The sequence below is a fragment of the Oncorhynchus mykiss genome, chromosome 8, assembly GCF_057628025.1.
Source record: "Oncorhynchus mykiss isolate SJ-2025 chromosome 8, ASM5762802v1, whole genome shotgun sequence".
In the NCBI taxonomy this organism is placed as follows: domain Eukaryota; kingdom Metazoa; phylum Chordata; class Actinopteri; order Salmoniformes; family Salmonidae; genus Oncorhynchus; species Oncorhynchus mykiss.
In genome coordinates this window covers 90,819,680-90,833,049 of record NC_143029.1, presented here as the reverse complement: position 1 = coordinate 90,833,049, position 13,370 = coordinate 90,819,680, and the positions used below count along the sequence as shown (strand labels likewise).

The window sequence follows — 13,370 nt, the reverse complement described above, 5'->3', positions numbered from 1 at the left end:
AAATACATACAGGATGGTTACACATGTTAAATACATAGAGGATGGTTACACATGTTAGATACATACAGGATGGTTACACATGTTAAATACATACAGGATGGTTACACATGTTAAATACATACAGGATGGTTACACATGTTAAATACATACAGGATGGTTACACATGTTAAATACATACAGGATGGTTACACATGTTAAATACATACAGGATGATTACACCTGTTAAATACATACAGGATGGTTACACATGTTAAATACATACAGGATGGTTACACATGTTAAATACATACAGGATGGTTACACATGTTAAATACATACAGGATGGTTACACATGTTAAATACATACAGGATGGTTACACATGTTAAATACATACAGGATGATTACACCTGTTAAATACATAGAGGATGGTTACACCTGTTTAATACATACAGGATGGTTACACATGTTAAATACATACAGGATGATTACACCTGTTAAATACATACAGGATGGTTACACATGTTAAATACATACAGGATGGTTACACATGTTAAATACATACAGGATGATTACACCTGTTAAATACATACAGGATGGTTACACATGTTAAATACATACAGGATGGTTACACATGTTAAATACATACAGGATGGTTACACATGTTAAATACATACAGGATGGTTACACATGTTAAATACATACAGGATGGTTACACATGTTAAATACATACAGGATGGTTACACATGTTAAATACATACAGGATGGTTACACCTGTTAAATACATACAGGATGGTTACACCTGTTAAATACATACATGATGATTACACCTGTTAAATACATACAGGATGGTTACACATGTTAAATACATAGAGGATGGTTACACATGTTAGATACATACAGGATGGTTACACATGTTAAATACATACAGAATGGTTACACATGTTAAATACATACAGGATGGTTACACATGTTAAATACATACAGGCTGGTTACACATGTTAAATACTTACAGGATGGTTACACATGTTAAATACATACAGGATGGTTACACATGTTAAATACATACAGGATGGTTACACATGTTAAATACTTACAGGATGGTTACACATGTTAAATACATACAGGATGGTTACACCTGTTAAATACATACAGGATGGTTACACCTGTTAAATACATACAGGATGGTTACACCTGTTAAATACATACAGGATGGTTACACATGTTAAATACATACAGAATGGTTACACATGTTAAATGCATACAGGATGGTTACACATGTTAAATACATACAGGCTGGTTACACATGTTAAATACATACAGGATGGTTACACATGTTAAATACATACATGATGGTTACACATGTTAAAAACATACAGGATGGTTACACATGTTAAATACATACAGGATGGTTACACCTGTTAAATACATACAGGATGGTTACACATGTTAAATACATACATGATGGTTACACATGTTAAATACATACAGGATGGTTACACATGTTAAATACATACAGGATGGTTACACATGTTAAATACATACAGGATGGTTACACATGTTAAATACTTACAGGATGGTTACACATGTTAAATACTTACAGGATGGTTACACATGTTAAATACATACAGGATGGTTACACCTGTTAAATACTTACAGGATGGTTACACATGTTAAATACATACAGGATGGTTACACCTGTTAAATACATACAGCATGGTTACACATGTTAATCCCTCACCCAATGATCTGTTCATACAACACAGTAAGAAAGATGACAGTCACACCCAGCTCAACCCCCAAATGACCTTGGGCAATAACACATTAAAACATGTGTACCCATCTGACCTGCTGTGTGTGTGTTGTCCCCATTTGAACCCATCTGACCTGCTGTGTGTGTGTTGTCCCTATTTGAACCCATCTGACCTGCTGTGTGTGTGTTGTCCCCATTTGAACCCATCTGACCTGCTGTGTGTGTGTTGTCCCCATTTGAACCCATCTGACCTGCTGTGTGTGTGTTGTCCCCATTTGAACCCATCTGACCTGCTGTGTGTGTGTTGTCCCCATTTGAACCCATCTGACCTGCTGTGTGTGTGTTGTCCCCATTTGAACCCATCTGACCTGCTGTGTGTGTGTTGTCCCCATTTCAACCCATCTGACCTGCTGTGTGTGTGTTGTCCCCATTTGAACCCATCTGACCTGCTGTGTGTGTGTTGTCCCCATTTGAACCCATCTGACCTGCTGTGTGTGTGTTGTCCCCATTTGAACCCATCTGACCTGCTGTGTGTGTGTGTTGTGTGTGTGTGTGTGCGTGTGCGTGTGTGTGTGCGTGCGTGTGTGTGTGTGTTTGTGTGTGTTTGTGTGTTTTTTTGTGTGTGTGTGTGTGTGTGTGTGTGTTTGTTTGTGTGTTTTTTTGTGTGTGTGTGTGTGTGTGTGTGTGTGTGTGTGTTGTCTCCAGGTGCACTATGAGTACTGGAGGAGGATCCTGAAGTACTTCTGGATGTCTGTGGTGGTCTACACCATGCTGGTCCTCGTCCTGGTCTACACCTTCCAGTTTGAGACTTCTCTACCCTTCTGGTCTAACATGACTGGCATGAGCGAAGAGAAGTGAGTCCTAACCCCTGACCCCTGACCCTCCCTACCTTTCTGGTCTAACATGACTGGCATGAGTGAAGAGAAGTGAGTCCTAACCCCTGACCCGTAACCCCTGACCCTCCCTACCCTTCTGGTCTAACATGACTGGCATGAGTGAAGAGAAGTGATTCGTAACCCCTGACCCCTAACCCCTGACCCCTAACCCCTGACCCTCTCTACCCTTCTGGTCTAACATGACTGGCATGAGCGAAGAGAAGTGTGTCCTAACCCCTGACCCTCCCTACCCTCTGGTCTAACATGACTGGCATGATTGAAGAGAAGTGATTCGTAACCCCTAACCCCTGACCCTCCCTACCCTTCTGGTCTAACATGACTGGCATGAGCGAAGAGAAGTGAGTCCTAACCCCTGACCCCTAACCCCTGACGCTCCCTACCCTTCTGGTCTAACATGACTGGCATGAGCGAAGAGAAGTGATTCGTAACCCCTGACCCCTAACCCCTGACCCTCCCTACCCTTCTGGTCTAACATGACTGGCATGATTGAACAGAAGTGATTCGTAACCCCTGACCCCTAACCCCTGACCCTCCCTACCCTTCTGGTCTAACATGACCAGAAGGGTCACTGACTCATTCACATCAATTAACTCATATACTCAGACAGCATTTTTCTGTATGTTCAGTGCTGTTGAGATATGTTATCCCAGCTCTAGACTTCTTCTTCTACACGGCACCAAGCTGGAGGATCCCCAGATAATCATTGCTTTATATGGACCATAACAGTTATCATAAAATTATCTCTCTCTCTCCCCTCCTCTTTCCCCTACTCCCTCTCCCCTCCTCTCTCCCCTGCCCTCCTCTCTCCCCCACCCTCTTCTCTCTCCCCCTTCTCTCTCCCCTCCCCTCCTCTCTCCCCCCTCTCCTCCTCTCTCTCCCCTCCCCCCTCTCCTCTCTCTCCCCCCTCTCCCCTCCCCCCCTCCCCTCCCCTTCTCTCTCTCCCCCCTTCTCTCTCCCCCTCTCCCCTCCTCTTTCCCCCTCTCTCCCCCCTTCTCTCTCCCCTCCCCTCCTCTCTCCCACCTCTCCTCCTCTCTCTCCCCTCCCCCCTCTCCTCTCTCTCCCCCGTCTCCCCTCCCCCTCTCCCCTCCCCTTCTCTCTCTCCCCCCTTCTCTCTCCCCCTTCTCTCTCCCCCTCTCCCCTCCTCTTTCCCCCTCTCTCCCCCCTTCTCTCTCCCCTCCCCTCCTCTCTCCCCCCTCTCCTCCTCTCTCTCCCCTCCCCCCTCTCCTCTCTCTCCCCCTCTCCCCTCCCCCTCTCCCCTCCTCTTCTCTCTCTCCCCCTTCTCTCTCCCCCACCCTCCTCTCTCTTCAGACTGAAGGACCTGGGGCTAGAACAGTTCTCCGTATCGATGCTCTTCACACGTATCTTCATCCCCACCTCCTTCCTCCTAGTGTGTATCCTCCACCTTCACTACTTCCACGACCGCTTCCTGTTGCTCACTGACCTGAAGGCTGTGGCCCAAAAACAGGACAGCACCATCTACAGGTGAGACTGGGGGACTGACTGTGTTAGCCCCCTGAGATAAAGTTTAGGACTAGGTGTCAATACAGGGAGATAACATGAGTCGGGGATTTGAACCCAGTGTTGGCTGAAGTTCTTAATGTGGGGGAGCTAACACGAGTCACAGCTGCATTTCCAGATGAGCTGTGTTTGTGACTGGGGTACGAACCCCGGTACGCCTCTAGACTGTGTTAACCCACTGAGCTTAAGTCTAGGTGTTTGTGTGAGAGAGCTAACAGCAGTTCCTGATGAACTGACCAGCGATCTTTCAACACATTAGACTAGAGTTTGGATTGGCTGGATGTTTTTTTTATCATGTTTATCATTTTACTTTGTTCTCTCTAATGTATAAGACCTACAGAGAAATGCTGGAGATGTAGTGGTCTGTGTTAATGTCTTGTCTTCATGTTCTATAGTAGCCTCCTTCATGTTCTAGTAGCCTCCATTCATGTTCTAGTAGCCTCCATTCATGTTCTAGTAGCCTCCTTCATGTTCTAGTAGCCTCGTCCATGTTCTAGTAGCCTCCTTCATGTTCTAGTAGCCTCCTCCATGTTCTAGTAGCCTCCTCCATGTTCTAGTAGCCTCCTCCATGTTCTAGTAGCCTCCTTCATGTTCTAGTAGCCTCCTTCATGTTCTAGTAGCCTCCTTCATGTTCTAGTAGCCTCCTTCATGTTCTAGTAGCCTCCTTCATGTTCTAGTAGCCTCCTTCATGTTCTAGTAGCCTCCTTCATGTTCTAGTAGCCTCCTTCATGTTCTAGTAGCCTCCTTCATGTTCCCACTTGCTTCTCATCCTATTCTCTTTAATCTACTGCCATCTGTCATCTCTCCTCCTCCTCTGCCATCTGCCATCTCTCCATTCCTTCCTCTCCTCACACAGTCATGCTAAAGTCAATGGTCGCGTGTATCTGATCATGAACAGGTAGGTTACCTGCTCGCCTTTCATCCATCCTGTCACATCCATCCATCACTGTTTGACTTCCCTCCCTCTTCTTCACTCATGCTCTCCTTTGGTCAACTCTTCTCCTCCCTCTACCTCTCCACCTCCTCTCCATCTCTCCTCTCTCATCCACCTCTCTATCTCTCCTCTCTCATCCATCTCTCCATCTCTCCCCTCTCATCCACCTCTCCACCTCTCCTCTCTCATCCATCTCTCCATCTCTCCCCTCTCATCCACCTCTCCACCTCTCCATCTCCTCTCTACCTCTCCTCTCTCATCCATCTCTCCCCTCTCATCCACCTCTCCATCTCTCCCCTCTCATCCACCTCTCCATCTCACCACTCCATCTCTCCTCTCTAATCCACCTCTCCATCTCTCCTCTCTCATCCATCTCTCCATCTCTCCCCTCTCATCCACCTCTCCACCTCTCCATCTCCTCTCCACCTCTCCTCTCTCATCCATCTCTCCATCTCTCCCCTCTCATCCACCTCTCCATCTCATCACTCCATCTCATCCACCTCTCCATCTCATCACCCCATCCCTCCTCTCTAATCCACCTCTCCATCTCTCCTCTCTCATCCATTTCTCCATCTCTCCCCTCTCATCCACCTCTCCACCTCTCCATCTCCTCTCCACTTCTCCTCTCTCATCCACCTTTCCATCTCTCCTCTCTCATCCACCTCTCCATCTCCTCTCCACCTCTCTTCTCATCCTCTATACCTCTGGTCCTCCGGTCTTCCAAGCATCTAAACACGCCTGTCTTTCCCTGCTCGGGTACCTAATTTCCCTGTGAAACTTGCTCCTACAGTTCTGTCCGTTTGGTTTAATGGTAAACCAATATTTGAATTTGGGGGGGGGGCGGGGGTTTGCTTCGACAGGTCATGTTAGAAACGTATGTGAAAAATTCTGTTCTATTTTGGTTTCTGCCTCTTTGTGTTTCTTTGGATGACCAATTTGATTTGTGGACGCTTCTTCTTGATACCCACAACCCCCCTCTCCTCTATAGCTAACTTCTCTGCCAGTTTATCCTCATTAAAAGTCTCTTCTTTCCAGCATGTCCTGACTTGGTATTAAAAGACACCACCTTTCCTCTTCAGAACCAATCCCCTCCACTCTTTTCCTAGTTCCTCTGCAGCCTGTGGTAGCAACCTGTAACCCTATTGGTCACTAACCTACCCTGTGTCTGTCAATCTACTTTTTGCTGTGGATCTCCCTCTCTCTCTCTGTGTTGATCTCCCTCTCTCTCTGTCTGTGTGGATCTCCCTCTCTCTCTGTCTGTGTGGATCTCCCTCTCTCTCTCTGTGTTAATCTCCCTCTCTCTCTCTGTGTTGATCTCCCTCTCTCTCTCTGTGTTGATATCCCTCTCTCTCTCTGTGTTGATCTCCCTCTCTCTCTCTGTGTTGATCTCCCTCTCTCTGTGTTGATCTCCCTCTCTCTGTGTTGATCTCCCTCTCTCTCTTTATTGATCTCTCTCTCTCTCTCCCTCTCTGTGTTGATCTCTCTCTCTCTCCCTCTCTCTCTGTGTTGATCTCTCTCTCCCTCTCTCTCTGTGTTGATCTCTCTCTCTCTCTCTCTCTCTCTCTCTCAATTCAATTCAATTCAAGGGGCTTTATTGGCATGGGAAACATGTGTTAACATTGCCAAAGCAAGTGAGGTAGATAATATACAAATATATACAAATAATATCTCTCTCTCACTCTGTTGATCTCTCTCTCTATTCAATTAAATTCCAATGGCTTTATTGTCATGGGAAACATATCTTTCCATATAGATAATAAACTAAAGTGATTTAAAACAATATCAAATTAACAGTAAACATTACACAGAAGATGCAAAGGAATTGAGACGTTTCAAATGTCATAGTATGTCTATATACAGTGTTGTAATGATGTGCAAATAGTTAAAGTACAAAATGGAAAATAATAAATATAAATATGGGTGGTATTTACAATGGTGTTTGTTCTTCACTGGTTGACCTGGTTGACCTCGTGCTGCTGTGATGGCAAACTGTGGAATTTCACCCAGTAGATATGGGAGTTTATCAAAATTGGATTTCGAATTCTTTGTGGATCTGTGTAATCTGAGGGAAATATGTGTCTCTAATATGGTCATACATTGGGCAGGAGGTTAGGAAGTGCAGCTCAGTTTCCACCTCGTTTTGTGGGCAGTGAGCACATAGCCTGTCTTCTCTTGAGAGTCAGGTTTCTGTTTAGGACCAAATAGCATTCTAGTTTGCTCTGTTTTTTTTGTTAATTCTTTCCAATGTGTCAAGTAATTATCTTTTTGTTTTCTCATGATTTGGTTGGGTCTAATTGTGCTTCTGTCCCAGGGCTCTGTGGGGTCTGTTTGTGTTTGTGAACAGAGCCCCAGGACCAGCTTGCTTAGGGGACTCTTCTCCCGGTTCATCTCTCTGTAGGTGATGGCTTTGTTATGAAGGTTTGGGAATCACTTCCTTTTACGTGGTTGTAGAATTTAACAGCTCTTTCCTAGATTTTGATAATTAGTGGGTTTAGGCCTAATTCTGCTCTGCATGCACTATTTGGTGTTCTACGTTGTACACTGTTTAGGCCGAGGTATGTTTTGTTTTTTTGTGTGCTCTAGGGCAACGGTGTCTAGATGGAATTTGTATTTGTGGTCCTGGTGACTGGACCTTTTTTGGAACACCATTATTTTTGTCTTACTGAGATTTACTGTCAGGGCCCAGGTCTGACAGAATCTGTGCATAAGATCTAGGTGCTGCTGTAGGCCCTCCTTGGTTGGTGACAGAAGCACCAGATCACCAGCAAACAGCAGACATTTGACTTCGGATTCTAGCAGGGGGAGGCCGGGTGCTGCAGACTTTTCTAGTGCCCGCGCCAATTCGTTGATATATATGTTGAAGAGGGTGGGGCTTAAGCTGCATCCCTGTCTCACCCCACGGCCCTGTGGGAAGAAATGTGTGTTTTTTTGACAATTTAACCGCACACTTGTTGTTTGTGTTCATGATTTTATAATGTCGTATGTTTTTCCCCCAACATCACGTTGTATCAATTTGCGGTTTCTTATTCAAACAATTTGTTGTTGTTTAGGTGAAAATGTTTAGATTTGATGGGGAAGCTGAGAGGTCAAATATCCTGTTTAGGTTTTCACATTACTTGTGCAAATGTTGTTAGCATGGAGAGAAAGACAGGATATAGAGAGAGGTAGACACAGTGAGGGAGGTGTAGATAACTCTCCGTGTTGTTGTTTGTTTAGTGTTTTCCAATTTTCCCTGAAGGGGTTATATTCTATGGATTCTTCAATTACATTGAGCTGATTTCTGATGTACTGAACCTCATTTTTCCGAAGTGTATTTCTGTATTGTTTTAGTGATTCACTATAATGAAGGCGTAGACTCTCTGGGTCTATGTTTTTGGTTGGACAGGACTCTTAATTTTTTTCTTAGGTTTTTTGCATTCTTCATCAAACCATTTGTCATTGATGTTCATTTTCTTAGGTTGTCTGCTTGATTTGATAGGGAAGCTGAGAGGTCAAATATACTGTTTAGGTTTTCTCCTGCCAAGTTTACACCTTCACTATGACAGTGAAATGTTTTGTCCAGGAAGTTGTCTAAAAGGGATTTAATTTGTTGTTGCCTAATTGTGTTTTGGTAGGTTTCCAAACTACATTCCTTCCATCTATAGCATTTCTTAATATTATTCAGTTATTTTGGCTTTGATGCCTCATGATTGAGTATTGCTCTGTTTAAGTAGACTGTGATTTTGCTGTGGTCTGATAGGGGTGTCAGTGGGCTGACTGTGATCTGATAGGGGTGTCGGTGGGCTGACAGTGAACGCTCTGAGAGACTCTGGGTTGAGGTCAGTGATAAAGTAGTCTACAGTACTACTGCCAATAGATGAGCTATAGGTGTACCTACAATAGGAGTCCCCTCGAAGCCTACCATTGACTATGTACATACCCAGCGTGCGACAGAGCTGCAGGAGTTGTGACCCGTTTTTGTTGGTTATGTTGTCATAGTTGTGCCTAGGGGGGCATATGTGGGAGGGAATGCTGTCACCTCCAGGAAGGTGTTTGTCCCCCTGTGTGCTGAGGGTGTCAGGTTCTTGTCCAGTTGTGGCATTTAGGTCGCCACAGACTAGTAGATGTCCCTGGGCCTGGAAATGATTGATTTCCCCCTCCAGGATGGAGAAGCTGTCTTCATTAAAGTATGGGGATTCTAGTTGGGGGATATAGGTAGCACACAGGAGGACATTTGTCTCTGTTAAGATAATTTCCTTTTCAATTTCTAGCCAAATGTAAAATGTTCCTGTTTTGATTAATTTAATGGAGTAAGTTAGGTCTGCTCTATACCAAATTAGCATACCCCCTGAGTCCCTTCCCTGTTTCACACCTGGTAGTTTGGTGGATGGGACTACCGGCTCTCTGTAACCTAGAGGGCAACCAGTGGGTCCGTCTCCTCTATACCAGGTTTCTTGCAGGATGACTCCTTCTCTCTCTCCCTCTCTCTCTCTCTCTCCCCCCCCTCTCTCTCTCTGTCTCTGTCTCTCTCTCTCTGTCCCTCTCTCTCCCTCCCCCTCTCTCTCGCTCCCCCCCCTCTCTCTCTCTCTCCCTCTCTCTCCCTCTCTCTGTCTCTGTCTCTCTCCCTCTCTCTCCCTCCCTCTCTCTCTCTCTGTGTCTCTCTCCTGTGTTGTTCACTCTTTTGTTGTTGACCTCTCTCTCTCTCTCTCTCTCTCTCTGTCTCTCTCTCTCTCTCTCTCTGTGTCTCTCTCCTGTGTTGTTCACTCTCTTGTTGTTGACCTCTCTCTCTCTCTCTCTCTCTCTCTCTCTCTGTCTCTCTGTCTCTCTCTCTCTCTCTCTCTCTCTCTCTCTCTCTCTCTCTCTCTCTCTCTCTCTCTGTCTCTCTCTCCCTCTCTCTCTCCCCCCCCTCTCTCTCTCTGTCTCTCTCTCTCTCTCTCTCTCTCTCTCTCTCTTGTTGTTGACCTCTCTCTCTCTCTCTCTCTGTCTCTGTCTCTGTCTCTGTCTCTCTCTCTCTCTCTCTCTCTCTCTCTCTGTCTCTGTCTCTGTCTCTCTCTCTCTCTCTCTCTCTCTCTCTCTCTCTCTCTCTCTTGTTGTTGACCTCTCTCTCTCTCTCTCTCTCTCTCTCTCTCTCTCTCGTTGTTGACCTCTTTCTCTCTGTAACATGTTGTTATCTGAGCAGCATCAAGCAACACATTTCCTCTCCACAGAGCAAGTAAGTCTAAACCCATCAAGACATGAAATGAAATGCCTCGCCCTGACATGTAGCCATTTCCTGCAAGCCAACCCTGACCTCTAACCTGACCTCCAACCTCAACCTATAACTCCCATTGCCTGAGACTCAGTTTAGGGATTTGCATCCCAATTGGCTACCTATTCCCTATAAAGTGTGCTACCTTTGACCTGGGTAGGGTAGTACACTTTATAGGGAATAGGGTGTCATTTCAATGTGCAGGTGTCCATGCTTCCCTCCCTGTTCTCCTATTACCATTGATCTGTATTGAGAGACGATGATTCCTGAGAATCTGAGGACTTTTATTTTGAAGAATGCCAGTCAGAGGAATGTGCTTATTGCTTTTCTATTAAACAGTCAGCTGCTAGCGGGACACCCACGGCCGGAACAACTGCTTGATATGAGGCCCTTTGGGAAAGAAGTGTGTGTGTGTGTGTGTGTGGTGCCTGTGTTTGTTTGTGTGTGTGTGTGTGTGTGTGTGTGTGTGTGTGTGTGTGTGTGTGTGTGTACGTGTGTAGTGCCTGTGTTTGTTTGTGTGTGTGTGTGTGTGTGTGTGTGTGTGTGTGTGTGTGTGTGTGTGTGTGTGTGTGTGTGTGTGTACGTGTGTAGTGCCTGTGTGTGTGTGTGTGTGTGTGTGTGTGTGTGTGTGTGTGTGTGTAGTGTTTGTGTGCGTGTGTGTAGTGTCTGTGTTTGTGTGTGTGTGTGTGTGTGTGTGTGGTGTTTGTGTGTGTGTGTGTGTGTAGTGCCTGTGTTTGTTTGTGTGTGTGTGTGTGTGTGTGTGGTGTTTGTGTGTGTGTGTGTGTGTAGTGCCTGTGTTTGTGTGTGTGTGTGTGTGTGTGTGTATGTGTGTGTCTGTGTTTGTGTGTGTTAGGGTTGGGCGATATTACAGCATTGATTGACGATGATTGACAGCCATCGTCGATGTTAACGACATCTTAATGTGACAGATGATGGTTGACCCTATATGAACTGGACTGGTGTAGAGCAGTAATTAACAGTCTTACAGCACACAACTGGTGTAGAGCAGTAATTAACAGTCTTACAGCACACAACTGGACTGGTGTAGAGCAGTAATTAACAGTCTTACAGCACACAACTGGTGTAGAGCAGTAATTAACAGTCTTACAGCACACAACTGGACTGGTGTAGAGGACACGGTAGTGCAGGACAGATTCTCACAGGACACGGCAGTGCGGGACAGATTCTCACAGGACACGGTAGTGCAGGACAGATTCTCACAGGACACCTTAGTGAAGGACAGATTCTCACAGGACACGGCAGAAGGCCGGATTCTCACAGGACACGGCAGTGAAGAACAGATTCTCACAGGACACCTTAGTGAAGGACAGATTCTCACAGGACACCTTAGTGAAGGACAGATTCTCACAGGACACCTTAGTGAAGGACAGATTCTCACAGGACACCTTAGTGTCCTAATGTCCTACTGTCCTACAGCAGGACAGTAGGACAGTATACAGCAGGACGGTATACAACAGGACAGTAGGACATTAGGACAGTAGGACAGTATACAGCAGGACAGTAGGACAGCAGGTCAGTATACAGCAGGACAGTAGGACAGTAGGACAGTAGGACAGTATACAGCAGGACAGTATACAGCAGTACAGTATACAGCAGGACAGTAGGACAGTATACAGCAGGACAGTAGGACAGTATACAGCAGGACAGTATACAGCAGTACAGTATACAGCAGGACAGCAGGACAGCTGGACAGTAGGACAGTATACAGCAGGACAGTAGGACATTATACAGCAGGACAGTATACAACAGGACAGTAGGACATTAGGACAGTAGGACAGTATACAGCAGGACAGTATACAGTAGGACAGTATACAGCAGGACAGTATACAGCAGGACAGTATACAGTAGGACAGTATACAGCAGGACAGTATACAGCAGGACAGTAGGACAGTACACAGCAGGACAGTAGGACAGTATACAGCAGGACAGTAGGACAGTAGGACAGTATACAGCAGGACAGTATACAGCAGTACAGTATACAGCAGGACAGCAGGACAGCAGGACAGTAGGACAGTATACAGCAGGACAGTATACAGCAGTACAGTATACAGCAGGACAGCAGGACAGCAGGACAGTAGGACAGTATTCAGCAGGACAGTAGGACAGTATACAGCAGGACAGTATACAACAGGACAGTAGGACATTAGGACAGTAGGACAGTATACAGCAGGACAGTATACAGCAGGACAGTAGGACAGTACACAGCAGGACAGTAGGACAGTATACAGCAGGACAGTATAGAGTAGGACAGTAGGACATTATACAGCAGGACAGTACACAGCAGGACAGTACACAGCATGACAGTATACAGTAGGACAGTATACAGTAGGACAGTATACAGCAGGACAGTAGGACAGTAGGACAGTAGGACAGTATACAGCAGGACAGTAGGACAGTATACAGCAGGACAGTAGGACAGTATACAGCAGGACAGTATACAGTGGGACAGTACACAGAAGGACAGTACACAGCAGGACAGTACACAGCATGACAGTATACAGTAGGACAGTATACTGCAGGACAGTATACAGCAGGACAGTATACTGCAGGACAGTATACAGCAGGACAGTATACAGTAGGACAGTATACAGCAGGACAGTATACATCAGGACAGTATACAGTAGGACAGTATACAGTAGGACAGTAGGACAGCAGGACAGTATACAGCAGGACAGTATACAGTAGGACAGTATACAGTAGGACAGTATACAGCAGGACAGTATACAGTAGGACAGTATACAGCAGGACAGTAGGACAGTATACAGTAGGACAGTATACAGTAGGACAGTATACAGCAGGACAGTATACAGTAGGACAGTATACAGCAGGACAGTATACAGCAGGACAGTATACAGCAGGACAGTACACAGAAGGACAGTATACAGCAGGACAGCAGGACAGTATACAGCAGGACAGTACACAGAAGGACAGTATACAGCAGGACAGCAGGACAGTACACAGAAGGACAGTATACAGCAGGACAGTACACAGAAGGACAGTATTCAGCAGGACAGTAGGACAGTACACAGCAGGACAGTACACAG

General features: G+C 45.6%; 1 protein-coding gene across 1 annotated transcript in view; it reads left to right on the top strand.

Moving 5' to 3' along the window:
• LOC110531049 (piezo-type mechanosensitive ion channel component 2) overlaps window positions 1–13,370 on the top strand; it is a 220,057-nt gene that overhangs the window by 112,667 nt on the left and 94,020 nt on the right. The window contains exons 16-17 of the mRNA XM_090182937.1: window positions 2,436–2,584; window positions 3,935–4,108. Coding sequence (XP_090039063.1) covers window positions 2,436–2,584; window positions 3,935–4,108 — 323 coding nt within the window. The remainder of the gene's footprint in view (window positions 1–2,435; window positions 2,585–3,934; window positions 4,109–13,370) is intronic.